Genomic DNA, 26,473 nt, shown 5'->3' on the forward strand with positions numbered 1-26,473 from the left:
ATTATGAGCTGATCAGGATCAGTTATAGTATGTTATAGTTTTCTGACTGCATGGGAACACCACTTGAATTCAGTGAACTTGAATGCAAAGGCACTGAAGTGAGATTGATAATTGTTAATTTTGAGAGGAAATTGCACAGCCACAGGGAGAGATGATGGTGTGATGGAAGGTAATGAAAACTGAAACAGGAAGAGAAGGAATTAGAGAGGAGATGTGCCAAATCACTACCGTATCTCTGATAGATAAGGCAGGGGAGGTTTCTAGGTTTGTACTCAGCTTTCTGGGATGAGGCACAGTTTGTGGAATAGTGGAAAGGAAAGGAGATCTAAGTTTGCTGTGAGAACTCTTCTTCAATTATTTAATTTGATCTTTGATGGTCTCTCTGAAATTTTATTTTTTATATCAAAACAAAAAATTTTATACCTTTGAGGCTGTACATGCACTTAGCAAGGTTTTAGCAATTTCACAAATAGTCCTATGTTGCTTTATTTTGGTAGATTTAAGTAGAAAGCTGAGGTCTGTTTTGGTTCAGAATGTATTTCAGAAATTGGCCTTGACCCTTCTGTGGCAGTATCTGGATGCTATTGACCTAGTTTATCATTACTTACTTAAATGTACTGTCTGTGGGTGGGTCACAGGTTCACGTAATGTCAGGGAAGTATCAAGAGGGCTTGAGCATCTTGTAATGTAAAAAACCAGGGCAAATTGTTTCAGTTTTTTAATTTAGCAGTCATACAAGTAAATTATTTTAGAAAATTTAATATTAATGTATTAAACTGCATTAGTATTAATTTCAGTAAATTTGTTTTATACAAAGTGTAAGTTATCTCCCCTGCCCCTGTCCAGATACTTTGCATTGGAAAATAGCCTTGTTTACATTGTGGGATTGAAGTAATATAAAAAGCTGTATATTAGTGGAAGAGTGTAAACATAAAATCAGTGGGTGTTTTAGGCAGTTAATACTTAAACAGTTACAGCATTATCCATGGGTTTGTGCATTTGAAGAGGGTAGGTGGGCAGAGTAAATACTGGTAAGCATTAGCCAATTCTGAGTTCTGAAAAAGTGGTTTCATAAGGTACAGCAGGAACAAACAGCAGAGCCAACGTGTTGTTATCAATTGAACCTGCTACAGATAAAAGCAGAAGTTATGTAGATACTAGTAATTAAACATTGCTAATGTGTGCAGGATCATGTGTTACTATAATGAGCTTTTGTACTGTGTCACTAAGCCAGTATTTTGTATTATCTGCAGATCTACAGTAAAACAGACAACGGTTTGTCACCTTTCCCTACCTTGGGCAGGTGGCAACTTTTCTTAGTGGTGAAGGGGTAGAGCAGAACACATCTGTGTAGGTGGAAGAGGCAGTGGCACCTCTAGCAAAATATTTCTGTAGTTCAAGTGTAATAACCTGTTTTGGTTGGTTTTAACTGGCCAAATTTTCAGAAAAATTATGTGGAGGACCACTGTCTTGTGCTGTTGGTGGGAAAGAAAAGGTAGATGTGGCTGGAATGCAAGGCGAGTAGTGAGCAGTGAGAACAGGTTTAGAATTATAGCAGTGATGATTTTTCATAACCAGTATAATGCATTCACCTCCAGAACTGTGAATTGAACCTAAAGATCTGGATTTTCGTTGCTCCTGTCCTGTTAAGTAGTACCTGAGTCTCCTTCATATCTTGATAATTTCTTTATGTGTGAGAATTTAGACCTGTGGATCCAGGTTCCCTGCAGAGCACTGTGACTACCAGGCCAGAAGGCAGATGATGTTTCCAGCTCTTTTTTTGGATTGTATCTAGGCAGAGGAGATTAGAGATGTTTTAGAAATCGAGGAGGAGAAAATATGACTTGGAAGGCTGGTGATTGTGGTACTTACCTTAAATCAGAGGTCCAGTTATGTTCAGGTCCATATGTATTTCAGAGAAAAATCTGCTAGACCTAGTTCTGAATATACAAGGCAACTTAAGGGAACAGCTGACTTAAAATAGGATGCAAAATCTTTGTTCTTACATGTACAAAAATAGATGTGTGACTTTTGCAGTCTTGTCTTTTTTCTTAATACTGTTAGTATATATTTGAACATGGGAGGAATATTGAAATTAGATTGGGTTTTGTTTTATTGCTTCGTAAGAATAGTCAACCTAACAACTAGAAATTGTTGTATTTTAAATATCAGCATCCTATCTTAGATTATCGTAGCTTGTCTTCCATTTTTGAGGGATTCTTATTCCAATTCATCTACTTCACTATAAAGTGTGAAGAGCCTTAAAATTAATTCTCTTGCTCATGTTCTAAGTAAAGGGTTGTTTTGCTTGGCTTTCTTTTGTCTTTTTTGCTTTTCTTCATTCATATATTGTATTCTGTATTCCTTCCTACTGTTTGCTTTTCTCCTTTTTCAGCTCCTCTTCCTTTTCATCAATTCCAAGTCTTAACTGTCAACTGAATGAAGTGTTATGCTTGGATTACAGTCTTTTTTATTCCTGTGAAACTGGCTGGTCCAAGATACTCCTGCACACACAGCATTCCTTTCCTAATGTGTTTTTTGCAGATGGACTTTTAAGTGTGGTTAGGTAATGTGTGGAATTGCCAGACTTGCATTTTGCTCAGCCTTTTAATTGTGCACGTCTCAAGAGATTCTCCATGTACAAAGGAGTACAAGAGAAAAATGTTTTAAACTGCTGAAGGAAATTTATTTGATAATGATCCAAATCTGCCAGTTGTATTGTACCTGTACCTTCTCACTGTGGTGTTAGAAACTTTAACCTTGACAGTAAGTTCAATTTTAGACTAATTTTAGCAGTTATTTTAGTTGTAAAAAATTACTTGAGGCATTTCTAAATCTGATTTTGTCCCAGTGTTTTCTGATCTTTACTGCTTTTACTTTGATATCCAGTTGATATTCAAAGACTGTGGCAGAAGTGCTGGTTTGTAGTTTGTGGTTAGAATATTTCAGGGAGAGAGGAAATGCTGACTGTATGAGGCTGTAGCACTGATCCTTGTCTCCTGTGCTGTGCAGGTTACCAGGTGCTGGCTCCCACTGCCTATTATGATCAGACTGGTGCCTTAGTAGTAGGCCCTGGAGCAAGAACTGGCCTTGGTGCACCGGTCAGGTTGGTGGCCTCAACTCCTGTTCTCATCAGTTCTGCAGCAGCACAAGCAGGTAAGTATTTCATCCTGCACAGATATTTCTTCCACTTCTCTACTGAATCTTAACAGTAGTGTTGATTAGTATTTGACATCATTGTTTTCCATGCATCTGAAGTTTTCTAGTTGTGAAGGATATACTGTGCATGCTTGCTTTTTTATTCTGTCTTCTCCTGTTCTTTTTCACAGAGGGGGTTTTCCATTTTTAATTGAAATTTACAGTCCTCTTGCCATACATACATAGGCATGTTTCTGCAAATGTTACTTGTCAGATAGGAACATTTTCTCCTTCCTCTCCCCATGCATTATAACATGCACTTCTCATCAGTCCCTTTAAATGGTGTCCTCTAGGAAGCATCGTTTCATTGCTTCGGCCTGGCAGAAGATGGACTGCTCTGGAACCTTGCTATACTTTTCTCATGAAACTTACTTTCTCCTGAAAAATGTGTCAAGGAGAAAGCTATGTCTAGAATGGAAAGCAAAAGAGGCAAATTAGTTATATCAAAACTCTCTAATTTCCTTCTTTTTTACCAGTTGTAAGATCTAGTATTACTTTACTGAACAATTTATTGCATTTGTTAAATTAAAATCTAGACTATTAACCCTGGATTAATTAACTTAATCTGTTCAGAAAATTAGATTTTAAGTTAATCTATCAGCTTCTTTCTCTATGCAGAACTCGCTTCTGATAGCTGAAGATGTCTTTGAATGACTCTTAGCTACAATTCTGCCACTGCAACTTTGGATATAAATTAACAGTAAACCGTAATGTCTTACATGTTTACACTGGAAATTCCCTCAATTACATTAACAATTCTGCAGCCTTGATTAGCCTAAAACATGTGCTGTGTTCACTTTTTTCCCTTCAGTAATTAAGATTGTATAATACTATTAAGTCTTAGTCCTTTAATATGTGTATTTCTGCTTGTTTTAAGCGGGCTTCAAGAAAACACAATTTAGTTCTGAATAATCCATTTTCAGTCAGAAATGTTCGAGAGAGTAATTATGATTGAAAACATGTGTTTTACAGCTGCAGCTGCTTCAGCTGGAGGAACAGCAAACAATCTCGCAGGAGCCACGAACGGTCTATTTCGGCCACTTGGTGCCCAGCCACAGCAACAGCAACAGCAAACAAATAGTAGCCTACAATCCAATTCATTTTATGGCAGTAACTCTTTGACCAATAACTCCCAGAGCAGTTCCCTTTTTTCACATGGTCCTGGCCAACCAGGAAGCACATCTCTTGGCTTTGGAAGTAGCAGCTCTTTAGGAGCAGCTATCGGCTCTGCACTTGGTGGATTTGGATCATCAGGTAGGTTGTTAATATAGTGAGGACATTCTGTGAGACTTTTGTGCTAAGCAAAAAAATGTATCTGTATCAGGCATCATATATATACATACATTTCTAAAAAGAATGAAAAAATAGGTTATATAAGTTTAAAACAAATTATAGGGGAAAAAGACAAGTTTTTAAAATTCACTTGGGTTCTGTATAGAAGATGCATTTTTGAACAATATCCTGTAGTCACAGGTATCTCCAAAATACTTTTCCATACTGATCACTGTACTGTGCCCCAGAAGTTTGTTACTGTTTTTCAGTAAGCTGCTTTTGTTTTCAAGGAAGTCTGCATTCTCTGGTTAAAATAATAATTGATGATAGTGAAGATGTACATTCTTCTGTTTTAATAAACATACAAGTTCCTAATTTTCTTTTTAATAAATCAAACAGCATATGACTTTCTAAATTTGATCTAATATCAAAGTGTTTTTTTCAATACGATTGTAAAGGATTTATAAAACAAAAACATCTAATACCCAAGAGTAGTCCTTGTTAGCTCTGTCAGGTTTACTCTTAGATATAGTTAAGCCTAAATAGTTCTGTACATGTTTGGGGCCTTTAATTATTACAACAGATGCTACTGAATATTAGCAACCTGTTTGTATTTTTAAAAAAATCATTCTGTCATGTTTCTGCTCTAAAGCAGAAATTTCATATTCACACAGTTTTTAAACATGCAAGGTAGGTTTTCTATATTTCAGATTCAATTTTAATAAGGCAAGATAAACATTTTCTAAGAATATCTCCTTTTGCTATTAATCTCTAAGTTTACAGCACTGAATTGCTTCTTATTACTAATATTATTTTAATGAAATCAGGGGAGCATGTTTGATCTTGCATATCTTGCAGATGGGTAGAAATTGGGGGAATTTTATGCACTCTTAAACAGTATTCTTTACAAAATTAAGGAAAATAAGCGCTAAAGAAAGTAATTTTTTAAAAATTACAAAATAGGTTTATATATGGAGGAGGAAAAACAGAAGGAAAAGCACACCCTTCAGTGTTAAGTTATGGTAGTTATTTGGTAACTGTGGGACTAGTGACATCAAGTGTATTGGATACCAACACATAGATTTTTTCTCAGTGTTAATTTTCATAAAATAATCAGAAAAATTATTTACTTTAACAAAATTAATTCTAGGAAGTTCAAAATCAGGTTTTTACATTGATCCTTTCTAGTATTTGATTTTAAAGAGAAGACCCAAAACATCCCATGTTCAATTTAAAAAAAAAAAAAAAGAACCTACTCAGTAGTGTAGGTTTTCTTAATTTTTCCTTAATTTATGGCAAGTAAATTTTATCTACAAAATTGTGCTATCCAATATTATGTAATATAACTTGTCCTGAGCTATTTGTAAGGTTTCAGTGAGTTCTTAGCAGCTGTGTTTCACTCTAGGTAGTTTCATTACAGTGGTAGATAGTCATAATAAATATATATATTTAATACCACGCAACTATTTAAGGTCTCTAGATAGAATAGATTTAAGTCATAAAAGTTTTTATCCTGCATTATCTGAAGAACCTCCATACAAATTTTAGTTGTGTATCTACTTAAGAAAATCAGCATAGCTTTTCCTGGCACAGGAGATTAAGCCTTTTTCTTGTAGCAAAGGTCAGTTGCAGAGCTTTGTCCAAAGCCCTCAGCACAGAGAGCACATGCTGAAATCTTGCAGCAGTATCCAGGGTGATTTAATTAGCGTGGTAGTTTGCACAGGGAAGCTGGAACCCTATGCTTTTGCAGTTTGAGCAGTGCTGATGAAAGGTGCTATCTAAACTTGAAATATTTTTAGTAGTATTAGAATAAAAGTATACTGAAACTGCCCTTCTGCCAAGTGTAAATTGTACTTGCCCTAATAGCCACTTTAAAAATGCTTCCTGGTTATTTTTTTTTTTTTTTTTTAGCGTTCTGGCCTGTATGTATATATGAATTGAATTACACAGATGAGCACTTAAATAAGTGGTATTTATGCATATTGAGGCGAATTGAAAGTTTAATTTTTTATGTGCTATGGTTTCAGCTTCTTTGTAACTCCCATCAGTGTGTTGAAAATGTTGAATTTCAGTTAAAATATAGCCATGAAGACTCATAGATGGCAGAACACAATTTGCCCTTATGCTTTCAGTTTTTGCAGGGGGCAAAAATAGCTGCAAAAAATGCGAAGGTGAGCATGTTCTAGCTTGAATGACTGAACAAAGTAACAACTGAAAGCAGCAAACATACCGTATAAATGACTGTATGTACTCACAGTCTCTGTTCTTTTATAATAAAGTTATTCATACTCCTTTTTAAAGGTTTAGGTGCATGATGGTAAGTTACTGCAGCTTAACAGGTAGCCAAGAATTAGATCAACTGTGGCAGCTTTCCAGATGCTGCCTTCTGGCTTGTAACAACTGTAAAGGAATTGGAATAGCTTAGTGAGGGGGGAAGAGGAGCAACCTAATGCAACTTATCTTGTGGGTTTTGTGAGCTTTGCTTGTTTTGTGTGTGAAAACGCAGCTCAGCTGCATTGTGGTAACTTGTTAAACTGCAGTAATTTAGCCGGGTAAGAAACACTGAAAGATGGAAAAATAGCAGTCCATTATGTAGCATTTTATTAACATTTATATGGTTCACTGAGCCAGAGCCTGTAGAACTGGTCTCAAAGCTTGAGTTTTCTTTCAACTGTTGCCTTAATTTGCTCTTCTGGTTTCTTATTCTCAATCTCCTTGCCTAGTTAGTCCAGTATCTTTTCCTTCTGGTTTCTCCTCCAGTATGTCTTCCTTCCCAGTTTCCAGGCAACATTTATCTCCTGCTTCCCTCCTAAGTATGTTTCTGTTTCTACTTGTACTGTGTGATGTTCCCATCATCAGCTTACTATTCAGTCTTTTTGCCCCACAGTCACATACACCTTCTACAGCCTAACTTTTCTTCAGATCTGCTTTCTTCTCATCCTCAGTCCCACTGAAAGTGCTTGCCAGTTTTTCTTGCAGTCTCTTTGTTGGCTCCTTTGTCTTACCTTTCTCTCTTCCTCCTGGTTTCCTTTTTTCTCTTTCCCCTCTCCTTAGTCTACTTCTTGTGTTTGGCTTTTGTCTCCCCGGCACTTGAAATAGAAAAATTCCTTTCCTCATTGCCTCATGGGCCTTTCCAACACAAGGTGGAATCTTGGACAGCAGTTTCAGAGTCTTTTTTTGACATGGCACACTGAAGTTCAATTGCAGGCACAAACTTAATCAGTCACCTCAGATGTGCTGTGTATGGTCAGGAGTTTTTAAGTTTTCAGCTATGAGTCTGTAGCAGATCTGTGCTGAACTTGGATGAACTGTGATTTTGCAAAGGTTTTTAGTCCATTCGAAGAGTGCGAAAATAAAGGTCTCCTGTTGCTGGCATATTTCGTCTGAGTGCATGAAAGCATCAACTTCTCAAAGAGGTAGCTAGATTATTTTGGTAAGGATAAAGCACCTTTCTTTGCCAGTATTTCTGAAATGGCAGTGTTTAGACAAAAGTTGTATTAAAAATTTTGTCTAAGCATGTTCCTGCCATGAAAAATATTATCCAAGTTGTTAATGTTATGAGAAAACAAATTAGTGTCTTAAAAATGGGAAGTTTCGGGCAACCTTTGTATTGTTCCATGCTGCCAGCTTTAGTAGGAAGGCACTTGAAAAGGATAAAGGTTATGGAAGTAAAAATTCTGACCTTTCCTTCTTAAGTTGAAGTAGTCAATAGCAGTAATCAATTTTCCAAATTCAGCTTAAGAAAGATATTCATTACTAAAATATCCATAATCTTGGTTTGGTTCATGATTATAATAATGTTGAGCATTTAAAACAGGCACTCTAGTTTAATACTTTGCTAGTATGCAGCAGATGCTAGAATTTAACATTTCTAAAAACTTTTTATTGTTCTCCTAATTTGTCCTAGACTGCTCATCGCCCTGCTGAACGCTGCTGTGCAGGATAACCAGTCCTTCACTAACACACTGTTATCCAAAGCCTCTAGTCTAATTAGACTTTCAGAAACACTGATAGCAGTAAAATCACGTTTTTAATTTCTCACTTAATTTTCCTATCTCTGCTGTGCTTCTCATCTTCTTTCTTGGCCTATTCCCTCTTTATAATATCTTTTCAAAACACTTCTTTGAGAGCCATAATTCTCATAGGGAATTTAAAGTAGTCATTTTTTTTCCTACAGGTGAGGGGGTTCACAAACAAGGAAGTTCAGAAAAAGCTGAACAGCAAAATAAATTACTTTGTGAACCCTTAAACAACAACTAATTTCCTCTAGACTTTTTCCTGAAATGAGTGTCACTGTCTGACTAATAATTTATGGTGCAAAAAAATTATCAAATAATTTAGTGGCAATATTTTTAGAATCATTTATCCTAAAAAGTGCCAGTGTAATCTAATCTTATAAATTCCATATTTGTCCCAAAGCCTGAAGTCGGGCATTTAAAACAGAGTACTGCAATATTATTGTGAGAAGTCTAGTGTGAAATGTTGAAAGACATGGACATTGGTGAAATTGTCAGTGGTATGTTTATACCCACTTAGATTTATTTAAAAGCATGTGTGGTTATCACAGTAATTGTCTTTGTCATAACGATTGCTGTAATTATTGTGATCGCATCTGTTGTTGCCCAGCTGTAGTTGGGGATAGGTTTTATTCAGTTGACACTGTGTAATTAGGGTCTTTTTATTTCTTCTTCAGTTGGCAGTTCTGCAAGTAGTAGTGCCACAAGGAGAGATTCTCTATCTACTAGCTCTGACTTGTACAAAAGATCTAGTAGCAGCCTAGCACCCATAGGGCAGCCATTTTACAATAGTCTGGGATTTTCCTCCTCTCCAAGTCCAATAGGCATGCCTCTGCCAAGCCAAACGCCAGGACATTCACTTACGCCACCGCCATCACTTTCATCACATGGATCCTCATCCAGTTTGCATTTAGGTAAAAAAAACAAAAACAAAAAACCAAAAAAACACTTTTTGTTTGTATGTATGTATGTATTTCTATGTGTAAAATATATGTTGCATAAGAGATGTCACGTTACCTTTGCTGTTAAACAGTTTTGTAATGAAGAGGGGCCATTCCTGAAAGGTGAAGAGCACGTTCAGATGCTCATTGATTTGACAGTGCAGGGCACTCAGCTTTTGGCAGTATCGGGCCAACAACTGATTTTTCTTCCCTTGCAGAAGCCCGGTAGAGAGCCCAGTAAGAATTATTGGTCCTTTTTCTGTTATGTTTCCACAGTATGACCAGCAAAGGTGCATTATTTTTGTTTCTCCTCCACTGTGTTGCCACTTTAAGGACATTTTAGTTTATGTGTTTAACAGTGAAGTGACTTTCATTAATGCCCCTTGCCATGATAAAGTAGAAAAGTGAGCAGTGCTCTCTCTCAATGTAAAATGTATTGAAAGGTGATTTTTTAATCAGTCAACCTCATGGCCCAATTGCTTTGCCAGGAAGACAGTAGTTCATCACCAGGCTGATGGAAGGAGACAAAAAAAATATTTGTCAAAGAAGTAGCAAAGGCATTGGTAGTGGTGGCTCTCTGTTACTGGATTCCTTATTTTTTTAAGGAATGCTGAAAATAATTTCTCAAATGGGTTTTTGTGGCTAGTAAGGTGACATGGGAGCTCAACCTTTCTTAAAAAAAAATTAAAAAATAAAAGATCTAAAAAACTCCACCACAGTATACAGTATATTTGGAAGATAATGCCTCTAACCTGAGGTTACCTAGTACAGTTTTTCTTTTCTGCTGCAAATATTTGCAGTCATTTAATTTGAATGCTAAAAATCATACAGTGAAACTGGATGTAATTCAAGACTGAGTTGCCAGTTGCTCCAGTAACTGCTCAATGCACAGTTCCATGCTTGCAATAGGCAGCATAATTCCCTATATTTTAGTGCAAATAAAACAGGAAACAAATTTTTTAAATGCCTACCAGAATTCACCTTTAGTGAGAAATGTGTGAGTGATTTGTATAACAAGGGTAAATAATTAAAATATATTACATTTGCAGTACAGTATCCCATTCAAGGTTAAGTGCTGAATACCCGAAATAAAACTGGGCAAGGGGATGTTTCAGCACGTTTTATTTTTTTTTACTTACCTTTTTTCCTTTTTCAGGTCTACAAAGTGCACCTTTGGGCTGAGACCAAGCATGGAAAGTTTCAGCCCAAATGGAGGCTTTTGAGAAAGTTCTGAACATCTGACAATGGGGTTATCATGGAAATCTTTTACTTTCTTTCTTTTCAAAGTACTCTCACCATAGTTTTCATATTGCTGAAAACTATACTTAAACCAAATTTTGGAAGGCATTATCTAAAATTTAAAACATTCAAAGTTTTGTTTGTTTCACATTTGATAAATGTTAAAAGACTTTTTTTCAGTTCTGAGAAAATAGGCTGTGATCAGTGCAGAGGATTGCCTCTATCAGCAGAAATTGTTAAATACTGACTTTGACCCATTTTGAACTGTTTGGCAGTGTCAACTAAGCTTAATAGCTTGTTAAAATCATGTACTAGATCACTGTGTAACTGCCAGAATATACAGTTGTACTCTGAAAATTGACACAAACTTGTTGGCTTCCATGTGTCCTCTTCATCATCTTAAGTGGACCGGACCTTGATTACTGATAAACTTTGTGCTATATTACAAAATCAGCCTGAAATTTGGAAATGGAGGACTTTTGGATATTTGCTTTCACAAAAAATGCAGAAAAGTGCAGTAATTTTTTTTAGCCTTTCTGCCATGTGCCATGTTTTTGCACAGTTGCATTCAAAGTGCACCATGTAAGAGTTTAAGACTATTTCTGCAGTCAATTGTCTGTCTTGTTATATTTATTCTGGTATGTTCATCAGCCACTCTTGGAAGCGTGTTTTGTTCTCACATACAAAAAAAATAAAAAAAATCAAAGGTTTCTCACCAAGTGAGAAGTTAACACCTGAAATCAAGCAGGGAGTGTATTTTAAGAAGGGTATGATTATCATGTAGTCACTTTTCAGAGTAGAACAACATTGTAAGTTCATGTCTGCATGCAGTTTCCATTGGTATTCTGATAATGCCTGTCAAATGCAGCTCTCCCTCCACCTTCCAAACTTGTCCTGCCTGCTTGTATCAACAGGTTCAGCTAAGTTTAACTCCTGTTTTAAAATGGGCATCAAACTCAGTTGCTCCTGTTTCAGGCACCAGAATCTAGAGCACAACACTGGGAAAGGGTGCATGGTTTTATAACCCCTTTGTCAGACACTGCTGCAATTTGTAGCTTAAAAGAACAATTTCCCTTTTAGAAGAAATTTGTGATATTTTACTGCTTTTATCTCTTCTCACCGACTTTTATCCAACATCCTAAAATAGGAATGTGCTAATGACTTTGTGCTAGTGTCAGTTTTCCTGTATTTGAAGGGATTTGTCAGTTGTAACTGCTTCTTTACTGTAATCAGCTGGAGCAGTAAGGTCATGAATTTGAACTACCCTTTCACTCCCAAGTACAAGAAACTGCAAGAGGAAGTGGTTTTCCACTGTCATAAAAAATCCTTTTAGATTGGTAGTCCTTACCCTGTTTGATGGTACATTGCAGCATTTTAAGAATAGAGTTCTGGTGTAAAGTAGGATTTCTAAAATCTGGGCTTTTGGAAGTAATTGTTTCCTGTGTGTTGCAAGCCAGGTTTGTTAGCAGTTGGGATTGGTGTTTCACCTTCAGAGATGGTCATTCTGGGAAAGAGTAAAGGCGCCTTGGCAAGGCAGTGTGGGGAGCTTTGCATTGCCTCAGCTGTGTCCCTCCTCTATAGGGCTGCAGAACCAGTCATTATAAACATGTGCATTGATTCCTAAAATATACATAGATCTGTGTAATTGTTTTCCATATGAAGATGAAACTTTGAGCTTAGGATGAGCTGAAGCTACTTTTTTACAGATGAACAAATACATAAGAGAAATTAAGTTTAAAGCATTCATATACATGTATGTGTGTTACTAGAAAATACTGCTGACACATGTAAATAAGTTACTCTGCAGTAGATGTGTTTTCTGTCTTCATTAGAAATAATTAAAAAAATACTTTGATAAATACTAACAGACTAATGCTGTCAAAATAAATGTGCCTGGATCTAGTTTTTAATATTTTTTTCATGTTATCCTTAACATTAAATATGTTAAGGAGTCAGTAATTTAACATGCTTTGTGTCCTTGAAACTTAGGCTCGGATTTAAATGATCTATATCCCTGCCTTTTCCTCCCTATGGGTTAGCCATGGGGGTTTAGGTTCAATTAAACTGTAAAATAGCTTAGTATTACTCAGTGCTTTGGAGATTTCTGTTCTGTGAGATCAGAAGTGGTGGCTAATTGATTATCTGAAGAATGAACTGCACACTTCATTCCCCAAGAGTTTGGAATTGTGTGGCTATACTGATGTCTAATAAGTACTTCAGTTTTGCAGTGCTTTATTCAGTAGGATATGTTCCCCAAATAACTTACAAGATATAGGCTGTTACTTTCCTAGTTTGGTGAAGAAAATAGGCCATTGTACTCACAATTGTGTCTGCAGGTAATAAGTATCTAAGACAATATGCCTTTATTTTGGGAGTTTTACTGTTTTTCAAATCCGCAGAGTTGCAACTGAGCCATAGCATTGCTGTAATTAAAGGTTATGTGAAAATAAAAGCTAATTACTAATTAAATTACTCTTTTTTATAATAGTATCCAGTCTTTTACAAGATTCTGCTTTTCTTCTTGGCACAATGGATGTGCTTTCTTAATACAGCCTTCCTGTATTACAAACATGTTTGTGTGAAATAGTCTCACAGGCTAGACAGGAGCCTCCCAGTTCCAGCATAATTGCCTTACAAGTCTTAAAAAGTGTAAAAAGTGATGGTTCCCAAATTAGACTGAAAAAAGGCTTAATAATTTTCAGCAGGAAATGTATATTACACATATGTAGCACATTTTTTTAAAGCTACCAAATTTCTTAATTTCTATTTTAGTTGCTGGATAAATTGTTGCATTTAATTTATAGAAATGAAGGCTCAGTCAAAAAAAAAAAAAAGAAAACACCAAGCTGAAATGTTCAATTCTATGACTGCGTATGTTGACTGAGCATGTGATCCAAACTGCCCTGTTAGTTTCTGGCACAGAATTGAGCGTGTGATCAGTGGAGCAATAGTGGTGCTGCCACAGGAAAGTAGCCTGTAAGTTCCTTTCGGATGGGCTCTGGTGCCCTCTCGTGATGCTCAGCAGTGTTACTGCACAGCACGTACAGGGAGCCAGGATTGCACTGGTGTGCAACGTTTACCTAGTCCAGATGAGAAATACCATCATTGCAGCTGCATAACTTTTTTTTGTTCTTTAGAAGTCCATTCCTAGAGGAGGAATTATGGCAGAGCATCACTCTGCACACTGCTTCACCTGCAGAATGCTGGGTTGTTTTTTTTTTGTTTGTTTGTTAGTACCATAGTGTTTGTCAATGGAAACTAAAAACTATAGTTACAAAAACTTGATTTTTCTGGCTATACAGAATTAACAGGCTTTAATTTAAGGGAAAACCTAGTAGTTTTTAAAAGGTATTGTGGGGCATAAAGTATTTATTGATGTTTTTCACAGAATTTTGAAGACTAATTATAAAATAAGTACTAATTATTTCTATTTTAGGGCATAGTACTATACAATGCATTAAATGTGATGCTTGATGTGTCTTGCAGAGCACTAACATCTCAGATTCTGGTACTAGAATTTGACCTTTTGAGAAAGATAACTTCACCATTAATACATTGCCAGTCCACTGTAACACTGTTGTTGCCTGGCCTTAAAAGTACTTGGAACCAAAAAAAGGATTGGCTAGGGCAGAGTCACCTGGGTTGTTCTCTTTATTTATTTTTTAAATTGTTTTGGAGGTTTTTTCTATTATTATTTTTGTTTATTTTTCCCTTTTTTTGCTTTTTTTAAAATTAAGTTTGTAATAGAGCACCATTCAAACAGCACATACTGCAATTTGTTTTAAATTCAAATGTAGATATTTATTCTGTTGGGTTTGAAACGGCTTTAATTACAATATCACTTCCTAGACAGGGAGACAAAATGCTTTCCTTTTCCAATTTGTAGTCAATACTTTTAGAGAGAGTTTGTTTTTTTCTTTCCTTAGTTTGGTTTTAGTAGTAGAATTGAGGTTTCTATGTGGGAATTTTCTTGGAGTATTTCTGCTTGTAGTATAGTAAGAGTATCCCTCAAAAATCACACAGCAGTTGGGAAAAATGCTTTGGATGCTTTTTATGATAATTGCTGCCTGTTGTAAAGTGGAGGGAAGAGGCATGCTGGAGGAGTTCAGAGAGCAGGGTGTGAGGAGAAATGCACAGGACTGTAGAGTGACAAGAGCTGTAGGTGGAATCACTAGCAAACAGAAGGACCCAGACACAGGAAGGCAATTCAGTTCTTAGAAAGTAAGGAAGGATGAAGTGAGAGTGATGAGTGTTTGTGCAGCGAGGAAAAGGACTTCATGTTTCTAAAAGGAGCTTCAGTTTGATATGTCTATGGCTGTTGGATAATTAAGTAGAGCATTCTTTAGTTGTCTGATTTGAAATTTGACATATTTAGTGCTGAGAAGAGGTACCAGATTGAAGGTTTGGGATGCTGAAGTCATCAAATAACCTGCAGGACAGGTACAGCTTGGCAAGAGGAGCAACATATGCCTCCCCAAAAATGCCCTTAACATGCTGTAAGCTGGAAAGGTATCTCAGCAGGGACTGAAGGGTAGTTCAGATTTCATGGTCTATTTTGACACAATTGGCTAACTTCAAGACTACAAACAAGGGTATAAGCCAGTATGCCTTGTGAAATGGAAATCTGCCCACTAAGCCTAAGACCCACACAGTTCTAAAGTTTCTGTAAGGCTGAGTGGGTGCTCACTTTACCTACCTTGATATATTCTTCTAATGACATTTCTTTTCCTGGTGCCCTTCACATAAAAATGAGGAGGAGAATGGTTTTATTTATTGCAAGATAAAGCTATCTAACTCCTCCGACCATAATGAGGTAAATATAAATAACAAGACAGCACTGTTGTTTTCTTTGGCTCCAGGGTGTATCCATAGTTTTAGTTCACTTGCTGTTTTGCTGTTGCTTATTTTCCTCCGGGCTGTGACTGACAGAGCTGCTTCCTTGTAGGAGGACTGACAAATGGTAGTGGTCGCTATATTTCTGCAGCCCCCGGAGCCGAAGCCAAGTATCGCAGTGCGGCGAGCACCTCCAGTCTCTTTAGCTCCAGCAGCCAGCTCTTCCCTCCCTCGCGCCTCCGCTACAGCAGGTCTGACATCATGCCCTCAGGACGCAGCCGCCTGCTGGAAGATTTCAGAAACAATCGTTTCCCTAACCTGCAGCTTAGAGACCTTGTTGGACATATTGTTGAGTTTTCCCAAGACCAGCATGGTTCTAGGTAATTATTATAAGCATAGTTAATAATTTACTGCTTTGACATTGTTTTATTAATATGAAACTTTTGAATGAGGTGCTTGTCATCTTAACTCAAAGTATCTTAATTGGAGCACACACTCTTAGGCCGACCTTCTCTAAGAAATTTCATTGTGAAAGTAGTATTAATTTAGCTGCCTGTAGAAGTTCTCAGTGTAGAAATAGCCTCATAACTAGACTTGTAAACTCAAGTATTAAGGTATCAAAAAGGCGTTGATTAAGAAAACAAAATATGTGGCATCTGGAATGTAAAACTATTTTTGTCAGTACATCATCAGGTACTTAGTCACTGTTATTCTTTTCATCTTTAGCGCTTTTCAAGTGAAAGTTTTCAAGTCTTAATTTTACTAAAGTGTATTCTTTTATATGCAGAGGTGCTACTTTCATTTTAATAAATTTTATAAATGTTGACGGCTTTCTTTAGAGTGTTGAGGTGTCTCATTGAAACAGTGTTTGAGAGGTTTTCCTGTTGTAGATGCAAAGCATAATGTGCCTTTTTTTGCACTTAGATTTATACAGCAAAAGCTGGAGCGTGCTACTCCAGCTGAACGCCAGATGGTATTTAATGAGATCCTGCAAGCAGCCTATCAGTTGATGACTGATGTATTTGGAAACTATGTAATACAGAAGTTCTTTGAGGTAAGCATAGCACTAAGTGTATGGATGGACATGCAAGTGAAGTGCTGTAAATCTGATTAAATTTAACTGGTCTTTCCTTAACACCATAGCAGAATTCTGCATGACTTCCACAGAACCCAAGTGTGTAACTCTGCATAGGTGTTTTATGTTCTGTATCCAGTGGTTTTTGCCATAATGGACACAGTTTCTCCTTACACTGGTGGTGCATGTGTTGGTGAACACTATGCACATTGAGGCTTCACAAACCTCTGAGCAGAACTTAGAGAGACTTTCAGCAGATGAAAAGGAACATAAATATTTTAAAAATGCTTTTTATTGGTTACTGCATTGTGGTACAGAATGGTCTGGAAAATGCAGTTGTACTCAAACAGCTGTGTGAACTTCACCCTGTGCTGTGTATGAGGAAACTCCCATAAAATGCATAGAGGCAGAAGAATTTTGAGTAAGGGATATCCATCATAAGATGCATCCAGTATTACTACAACTAGTATTTAAAAGAGATTTGTTGTCTCTTAAAAACTATGTGGTAAAAAAAAAAAAAGGCTTCATCAAAGAATTACAAGATTTGGCTTGCAGAGAGAAGAAAAAAGTAATACCTATGTCCTGGGAAAAGTTATATGTAGGAAATGTATCTAGTATAGTGTACTTTAAATCAAGGGCCCTATCAAAGAGTTGTGGAGAGAAGGTGATGCTGGAAAATGTCCAGTAAGAAATAAAATACTTGCTGTAAACAATAGTGTAATTTTTTATAATCTATAAAATAATGTGCTCATTTTTTTGCTTCTTTTTTTAATAACCAGTCAAAATATCTTCTGTGGTGTCACTGACATAGGATATACAAGATCTTGATTTTGCTCAAGAGTCATCATCTGCTATTTTTTCCATAATGTTAAGTTGGATGAATACACAGTTAATCGTTGTTAGCTGAGTGTTTTCATCTTAATTCTGCAGAATACTTCTCAAGAACAGAAGTGGATGTGGCCTTACATGTAGTAGGGGACCTCATTTTACTTATAGGTAGGCAGGTGAAGTTGTTGGTCAAGCTTTCTTCGGAGCTGACTCGGTGTGGAGTTTGACCATTCTCAGCAATGCTGCAGGAATGTTGCTGTACCACCAGCTGGTTGTCCAGCTGGTCACTTCTGTGACCTCTCTTACAGGATATGAGATACACTACACAAGTTTGGAGAAAATAGATTTCAGAAAATCTGATTTGGACTCATACATAATAGTGACCTGTGATTAGTTTGCCAGTATAATTTATTTGAAAAAGTTTATTGCACTTAAATATTCCTACAGACAGACAAATATAAACTATATGATTTCTTCTGTTGTCTTTCAAGGTCATGCATTTGATAGCAGGTATGTGAACTGGATGTGGAATATTACAAAATGTTGCATTTAGAAAAGAAAAGCTTCTGGTAAATATCCCCACCAAAATACAAAGTGAAAATTGATTCAAATATTACAGTCATGTACATCTTGACAGTACTTACTCTGCCATGTAAATTCCAGCATGCTGCAATATGTCTTCATTTGTTAACAGCATATTTATTTTCTTTTAGTTTGGAAGCCTGGATCAAAAGTTAGCCCTAGCAACACGCATCCGTGGTCATGTTCTGCCATTGGCCCTGCAGATGTACGGCTGTCGTGTTATCCAGAAAGCACTCGAGTCAATCTCACCTGACCAGCAGGTAATTGTAAGTTAGAGCAATGCTTTTTTGATTTTATTTCTTCTTATTGCATCCCTCTTTTTGCTTGATTAAATAGATGATTATTCCCTTCATCATGAAATATCCTGGGGGCTAAAGTGGTTGTTTAAATGAAAGTACTGAGGTACACAGTTAACACCAGTCAAAATGAAGGTTGGAGTCAGGATGAAATTAAATTTTTCCCCATTTAAGGAGGGCGGGGTGGGGGAAATACAGTCATAAAGACAAGGATAATCTTTGTTTTTCCAGAATGAAATGGTGAAAGAGCTGGATGGCCACGTTCTGAAATGTGTGAAGGATCAAAATGGAAACCACGTTGTACAAAAATGCATTGAGTGTGTTCAGCCCCAGTCGCTCCAGTTCATCATTGATGCATTCAAAGGACAGGTAGTGTCAGTGGTTCATTTCCTCTTTGCAGGTTGCTTACATTTCACAGAAAAAGGTTTGCAGGTCTTTGTCCATCATTTGCATGTACAAGATAGCATTTGCCACTTTGCACTCAGCTCATTTTAAGTAGGATGAAAAAGGGAATGATGACATGGAAAAGCTGTTGGAGAGACAGTTAACATGCTGTAAAAAGATGAATTTGTTGGAGAGAAGGCTCGTGAAAGACATGTTTGTATTATAAATAACAGTAAATATTTATGTAATATAAATACATACAAAGGACTTTGCATGCCCAGGCTTTGTGTTTGTGTTTTGTGATAGCACCATTTCACATTTCCTTCACAGCTTTTGGCAGGGCCATTTTTTATACAATAACAATATCCATGCTCTCTAGTATACATTTTTCATTAAAAATTACATTTTCCTCTCCTGTTGCTGGTGTTGCACATGTGTCCTTCAGTGTTTCCCAAAGAACGTCAGTCCTTAAGGAACTGCAGTGATGAAATTCACTAATCTGTTCCCTGCATATGGACTAGTGTGAAGGGGGTCTAGTATGTGTTTACTTCAGATTGGGGTTTTTGTTTTGTTTCCAAAAAAGCATTATTACTGTAAGATTGATATTGTGCTGCAGGCTAGTGAATGTGCTGCAGCTAAATAACATTTTAATCCTCTGAGACAAGAATGTACTTTTATAGTCTTGAGAAGAATTGTAAAAATCTTACTAACTTGGCTATATAACTAAATTTTACTTTAATGGATGGCCAAATGTATTTCCTAATAAAATCTACAATATCTTTCTCATTTTACACAACAGCAATACCTGAATTATTGTTGTACATAGTACTAAATTGCATACCAAAGTTTCTAGGGTTCAGTGTTTTTACACCAAAAAATGTGTATGAGGTACATGAGATGCATTTTTTAAACTGTAAATAGAGCCCCTTGACTAAAGTTTGAGTTTATGTACTGAACTCCATCCTAAGCACCAAGTAATTATGTATAGAAAATAGTAGCTAACATGAAATGGCAAATTAAGAACATCACACTTGTGATATTACTTACAATTTTCTCCTGCATTTGAGTTGATGCGTAACCATACAAGATTCTGTATTCAGTCCTGACCAACAATGAATTTTTTTTAATTAATCCCCAAACCACAAATGCAGCTTCAGGAGAAGCAATCAGAAGGAATAAGTAAGATTTGGCTGTATATTTTGAGTAGTTATTTATAAACTTTGTATCTGTAACTGGGAGCTTATTGTGTATGCTGGAACATGAAACTGGTGAAAATCAGTTGTCATTATTGAATTCCTTTTCATAAGTGTCAAAGTCTTAAAACTTGAAAAGAAAGTAAAAAGGAAAGCTTGAAAGTTGAACAGCAATTACATAAGGGTCACACTTTCAGGCTTTCCTCTGCAGCTATTTAGGCTACAAACATTGTAATGAACACTTGGGTTCTTAGTTGTATGTTTTCTGGAGTCCTTGAAAAACTGCTTTTTCATCTTTTCCTGGAAGTGGAATTCTGGTCTTGGCAGACAAGAGTTTTTTTTTAATCATAGTTGGTATGTTCAGTTCCACTTTGATTGCAGCAATATTGCAATAGGCGTGAGCTTCTGTTGGTTTAACTTCAGTTTGCAATCCTGTTTTCAAGGTATTTGTACTTTCAACTCATCCATATGGTTGTAGAGTAATTCAGCGTATTCTGGAGCACTGCACTGCTGAGCAGACTTTGCCAATCTTAGAGGAACTGCATCAGCACACAGAACAGCTCGTGCAGGTCAGTGCATGTAGGCTCATTTTTAATGCACTTCAGAGGTTTCTGTTATCATCATCTACTCCTGTATCCTAGTTTAAATGCATTTGCCTCTTTTTAGTTTTGTAGACATTGATTTTTTTGTTTTTCTTTCCTTCCATAGTTTTAATGAAAATTAATTTGGAAGTTGCGAGGCAAAGAAGATATAAAAAGCGTTTTTCTTACACTTTTGACTGTAGCTGGGTGTTCAGGGGAATATTACAGCTGTTAAAAAAGTATGATCTTAAATTTGTGGGCTTCTCTCTTTAGGAGGATAAAAGATACTCTAGCAAAACACTGGTTTTACAAATTATTTACATTTTTCATGTAAAGTTTGTGGTTCATTAAGTAATTCTTGATTAAATATTTCTTGCATCACTTTGCTTCTGTAATGTTGATGTTACTGGTTTTTCCTTATATCCATGCAAATATAATTTCATACTTTATGCTTATGTACAAAAGTTGTCAGTATTCATTATGTGGTATGAACACAAAAGAAAATATAAGTAATCTTATTTTCAGGATCAATATGGAAATTACGTTATTCAGCATGTACTGGAACATGGTCGTCCTGAAGACAAAAGCAAAATCGTTTCAGAAATAAGAGGAAAAGTTCTAGCTCTGAGTCAGCACAAATTTGCCAGGTATTGCACAACTTTAATATATTAAAGATTCATTAACCTTGTAAAATTCTAATACTGGATTGATTTCTTGTGTTACAAAAGGGATGCAAAATTTTTTTTTATTGCTTATCTTACCTCCTGAAATTTCGTATTTTTATAGAGTTGAATGATAATTATATTTTTATACTAGGTTTGGGGAAGGGAGGAGGCAAATGTTCTGTGGCAAAACAAAGGAGGTTCTGTGGGTTTATGGAATGACTTTTGTTCACTTCATGCAAGTGCAGGCAACAGGTTCCAGGTTTTCATATAAGGATGCCCAGAGTCAGGTAAAAAGTTCTGCTGGAACTTGAGTGATGTGCTGATGACAGTAAGTGGGACTTGCTGATTCTCAATACAGCCTAGCAATTTGCAAGTATAACAAGGCTAGCTTTAAAAAATGGTAGTTCAGTGTGACAAGGATTTTCTGCCTTAGAAAATCTGAAAGACTGCTGTAGGAGGCCTGAACTATTCTGAAATTGGAACCTAAAACTCCTCCTTTTGTGCTTTTTGCTGAAGTATGGATTTTGTGCCTTTTGTGAAAGAAAAATACACCTCAGAATTCATTCTAGGTGATCTAATGAGACTGTGTCATCAAAATGATGTAAACATGCACTGTGACTTTATTGGGGGCATTTGTTTTAAAAATTGCTAGTAAACTAGTTTATTTGGATTTTATTTTTCTTTGCCTGAATAGAACTCTTCATAACCCTCTGACTTGTTTAATTTCTAAAGCATAGATTTAGGACTGGGATCTTTTTGGTATGTTACAAGCTTTGATGGCCTTTCCAGCTTCTGAAATAAACTGGAAGGTCAGAGACTTGCTCTACAAAAGAATATTTCATGGAATCTCTGATGCAGGCATGCTCTTGGAAACTGCATTTATTCAAAAAGCAAAAATCTTCATACCTGGCATTCTCTGTTGTGTCTTCAAAGGGCCTACAACCAAAGCAGATGTGCTAGAACACATCTGCAGCCTGAAGTCCAGTATACCTGTGTAGGTTCAGTGAAAAAGTGTCTCCTACCAAATAATCAGAAAATAACCCTGTCACACGGGTGAAGTAATAGTGATGTGGTGACTAACTTCCTCAGTCATTAGGCTGGAGATTTAGAAATGAGGAATTGATGCATTTGCAATACACTTTTTACTGGCATTAAGAACCCTGAAGAACTGATAAACTTCCAGAGAAATTAATCATACTTACCTGAGAAAGAAAGTTACACCTCCAGTCCCATCACAGACTTGCCTTGTTTTGCAGCAACGTGGTGGAGAAATGCGTGACCCACGCGTCGCGCGCGGAGCGAGCGCTGCTGATCGACGAGGTGTGCTGCCAGAACGACGGCCCTCACAGTGCCTTATACACCATGATGAAGGACCAGTACGCCAACTACGTCGTGCAGAAGATGATCGACATGGCCGAGCCCGCCCAGAGGAAGATCATAATGCACAAGGTACGTGTGTGCATGAGTGCAGGGGTTCAGAAATGTGACTGTGAGCTCTCCTGCCACAGCACCTTTCCCTGCCGACGTGAAACTCTGTAATCCAGAGCTTGATGTGTGACCGTGACATTCAGTGGAGCTTGGTAAAGCAGAAAGCATTCAGGTGTCTGAGCACTGAGCTAAGAAAGGAAAGTTTCAACAGCTGGATTTCATCTCCTGTCTTTGTGCCAGCTTTTATGTGAAAATACTTCTCACAGGAAAATGTAGTATCTGTCATCACTGTTAATATAACAGGAGAAATACTGCTTTCTCTTCTTATTTCCTGGTTGTGGGTATAAATCCACTCTGCAGTTCCCCCAAAAAGAGATTCCCACACTTCCTAGCATACAGGCACATTTGTGCTTAAGAATATCCAGACATGGAGAAGTGTGCTGTTGCCATAATGGCTGGAGGCTGTTTAACTCCCAGGATATTCCTGCAGGAGCTCTGCTTCCCCCAGTCACCCACAGGGCTCTCCCACAAAGTACTGCCTCCCTTTTCCTGCAACAGGAACATCAGTTATTTGATGAGTCAAAATCACCAGGTTTACATCTTGCCAGACACTTCCAGCACACTGAAATACAGGCTTCTGGCATCTTTTTGCACAATTTTTTCAAAGTGTAGTCACCTGTACTTAAGTGTGGATGTTAAAAAAAACCAAACATGTTTCTTATTACAGATTCGACCCCACATCACGACTCTGCGTAAATACACCTATGGCAAACACATTCTGGCCAAGCTGGAGAAGTATTACCTGAAGAACAGTGCTGATCTGGGGCCAATTGGTGGACCACCAAATGGGATGCTGTAAAAGACAAAGAGAAACAAAAGAAAAATTAAATTGTGAATTATCAAAACCTACAACTTAACTCTAAATGTTCTGATTTTTTTAAATCTATTTATTGACTTTGTTCATCCATTTGTAAAATTTTTATTCTTGTGTATATTTTTGGGGAGTGAATTGTTAAAAAAAAATATCTCCAGCCCTGATCCGGAGACCTATCAGATTGGATGGCTGGCAAAGCACAGAATGCCTGTATATGATGTAATTGTATCAAAATAGCTGTCACATATTTTGTAAATTTTTACCTTGTAAAGTCACTGAAATAGTTTTTAAAGGGAAAAAGTACAGTATTCTTTTAATACACTGGCTTGCAATCTGGTAGGTCTACCCAGCATCATAGCACAACAGGTTTATAGAGTTGTATATAGAATTAATCCTTATTTTTCCCTTTTGTGTGAAGTCTTTTATACCAGATTAAAATTGATCAGCTGCATAAACATTATTTAACATGTTGAAAGTTAAGTTGTATTTTGGTGGTTCACAACATCCTATCCAAATAACAAACAGGGCACAGGAAATTAAAGTAGGGAAAAACAAAATGATGGAAACTTTAAAAGACTAGGTTTTGGCACTTGCTGTGGATACAGATTTTTTTAAATCATGCCCTAAGGTTTTCTCTAGCAATGTATTAAAAATAAAGTGCTGTATATACACCTATATATTTAATTGTTGTACAAGGTAGAGGGATGAAAATGATGGTGGTACTTCCATTCAGCAAAGTACTCTGTTGGAAAAGGAGTGAACCCTGTATTAACTTTACAGTCAGTTTTACAATGCAGGAAGAGTAGAGATATGTATTTTTTTATTTTGCATATAGAATTGTAAGGATTTGAAAGTGTTGAGCATTTATTTTGCTTTCTCACTGTAGATGCAAAAAATAGGTAATGATAAAGAGAAGGGGCCACTGAAAAGTAAACTTGATAGCTCAACATTTAAGCATGATTGATTAATATTCAGATAGCTTTTTGCTTCCTATAAATATATGCATTGTATACGTGTAGTTAATAGGTGTAAGTTTACAGTTTGAAAACAAATCTCTCGTTTCGATGTTTATTACAAAGCCTTGCTAATTTAGTAGTGATGCTTACCTTGGTTGTACAGATGTACATTTGTAAACCTTCATGCTGTAAATGTAATTTGTTTTACTCCTTTTTGGGACAAAAATTTGCATTTTAGTGTATATTCATATCCTCATTCCCTTCTTTCCCCTGGCATATAGTGTTGTATAATGTAAATTTATTTCAGCAAATCAAGAGTGATTTTTTTAAAATTCTATCTTTATATGGTTTCAAAAATATGAACCGGCTTTCTTTTTATCTATTGTGAGAAACATTATGTTTTGTTTATAACATAGCTCTTGAATCTGTTCATATGGACACTTTGGGAAATCAATCTGTTCAAATTTTAAATCAGGATAAATAAGCATAGTAAGAAGTGGACTGAAAGATTTGGTTATTACAGAAACCAATGCTTCTTCCATCTTAATAAATGTGGCATGAATTTTTTGTACAGAAGAGTACTGTATTTTTGAATAGCCTTCTCGCAGCGTAAAGCAAATATGTATGATACTGTCGATTTTTTTCTCTGGACATATGACATTGTAACAGTAACATAAAGATGATGTACATATACAAGCGGCCTTATGTACATTTCCCAATGATCTTTTTAAGGCAGAATTGTGACCATATGTGTATAATTAAAATCCTTTTTAATCCTTTGCCTATGGAAATATTTTGGAAAAAGCTTACTTTGTATATTCAGTTTCTGAAAGATAAAGAAAGTGCTTTGTATGTTGTTGAAGTAAGTATTTTGTGTAAAATGTTCATTTGGATGGCTTAACCTAAAGTTTTGATCAACGTGGTAGTTTGGAAACAACGTCTTGAGCATTGATCAAATAAAAGGCTGTTTTGGTAGGGGTGTGATCATGAGAAAGAAAATAGTAGTGGTATAAACTTGTATGAGGAATTCTGTCATGTTACTGTTGATACCAGGGTTACATAACTGTTACTGTAGCAGACATCTGAGGCGCTGCGTTTCTAATGGTAGTGAGAACTCCTTAATAGGCAAATGGCAAAGTTTCTTCCGGCCTACTTCCAGTGCCTGCATGAAGTGAAGTAGTAAGCCTCGTTATTTTGAGTAAGCACAATTCTAATTGCCAAGTAGTTTTTGCATGGCAGTTCACAAAATTCCTCCCCAGAGGTACCAGCCCAGTCACGGGAGCCAGAGTTTTCCCGTAGTCACCCGAAGGATGACTTCTGAGCCACTCCCTTGAACACATCAGTTCTCAGTGACTGTCTTTACCCTGTGTACCTGTGCCGTGTGTTATAACCCACAGAGCTGGCATTCCTTCAGCACATCAGGCTTTTGGGGATGTCCAGGCAGAAACTGCTAATGTCCCTGTACTTTGTCCCTGCAGCACTCATGCCATGGTTGAATTTAAACAGTCCTGTAACTGTCATCCTTGGTGCTTTCAATATCTTGAGTATAATCTTCCACTTGCTCTCCTGAGGTCATTTGTGCACAAATTCTATCCAGGAACATGAAAATCACTGGATTTCCTTTCGACTATTTTAGGGTTTGGGTAGAACCACTAGATTTTTTGCTCAAGTATTGCTTTTTTGATATAGATTGTTTACGGACCAGTTTGATTAGGTTTGACTCCAGGTGGCTCGTATTGAATAATGTAATGTTCACGTGTATATACTGTAAAATTCAAAATGAAAATGTGTGAATAACACTGTGTGAAATATATCTGGTCTTGCGTTTTTCCTGTAGGAAACCAGCCATATTCTCTTGTGACTTACCTGTGTCTGTGGAGCTCAGCTTTGGGAAGGTGCTCGCTCACTTGTTCTGATGGGAATTGGGCAATTATTGAAGAACCCTGGATTAGATCATTAAATTTTCAGAGGGCAGTTTTGAGCAGCTCAACCTTCCTATTTTATAGTGTCTTTACTGGTGACTAGTTAAGGCTACAGCCTGGTGGTGGTTTCTTTGTACATCCCTGGATTCAGGATGAGCTCAGGAGCATTTGAGAGGGTTCGCTTCCAAAT

At 36.7% G+C, this 26,473-nt stretch overlaps 1 protein-coding gene across 16 annotated transcripts in view; it reads left to right on the top strand.

Moving 5' to 3' along the window:
* Nucleotides 1–26,174, top strand: part of PUM2 (pumilio RNA binding family member 2) — a 70,342-nt gene extending 44,168 nt beyond the window's left edge. For 8 of the 16 annotated variants that reach the window (XM_064411815.1, XM_064411817.1, XM_064411821.1 and 5 more), the window contains 11 exons: nucleotides 3,013–3,156; nucleotides 4,171–4,452; nucleotides 9,164–9,400; nucleotides 15,612–15,879; nucleotides 16,424–16,553; nucleotides 18,116–18,250; nucleotides 18,512–18,649; nucleotides 20,301–20,426; nucleotides 20,964–21,085; nucleotides 22,360–22,552; nucleotides 23,259–26,174. In XM_064411815.1, the coding sequence (XP_064267885.1) occupies nucleotides 3,013–3,156; nucleotides 4,171–4,452; nucleotides 9,164–9,400; nucleotides 15,612–15,879; nucleotides 16,424–16,553; nucleotides 18,116–18,250; nucleotides 18,512–18,649; nucleotides 20,301–20,426; nucleotides 20,964–21,085; nucleotides 22,360–22,552; nucleotides 23,259–23,390 (1,907 nt within the window). In that variant the 3' untranslated portion in view covers nucleotides 23,391–26,174. The remainder of the gene's footprint in view (nucleotides 1–3,012; nucleotides 3,157–4,170; nucleotides 4,453–9,163; nucleotides 9,401–15,611; nucleotides 15,880–16,423; nucleotides 16,554–18,115; nucleotides 18,251–18,511; nucleotides 18,650–20,300; nucleotides 20,427–20,963; nucleotides 21,086–22,359; nucleotides 22,553–23,258) is intronic. The other 8 variants (XM_064411818.1, XM_064411819.1, XM_064411824.1 and 5 more) reach the window with 3 other exon arrangements.
* Nucleotides 26,175–26,473: the final 299 nt, after the last annotated feature.

The sequence above is a fragment of the Passer domesticus genome, chromosome 3, assembly GCF_036417665.1.
Source record: "Passer domesticus isolate bPasDom1 chromosome 3, bPasDom1.hap1, whole genome shotgun sequence".
Taxonomy (NCBI): domain Eukaryota; kingdom Metazoa; phylum Chordata; class Aves; order Passeriformes; family Passeridae; genus Passer; species Passer domesticus.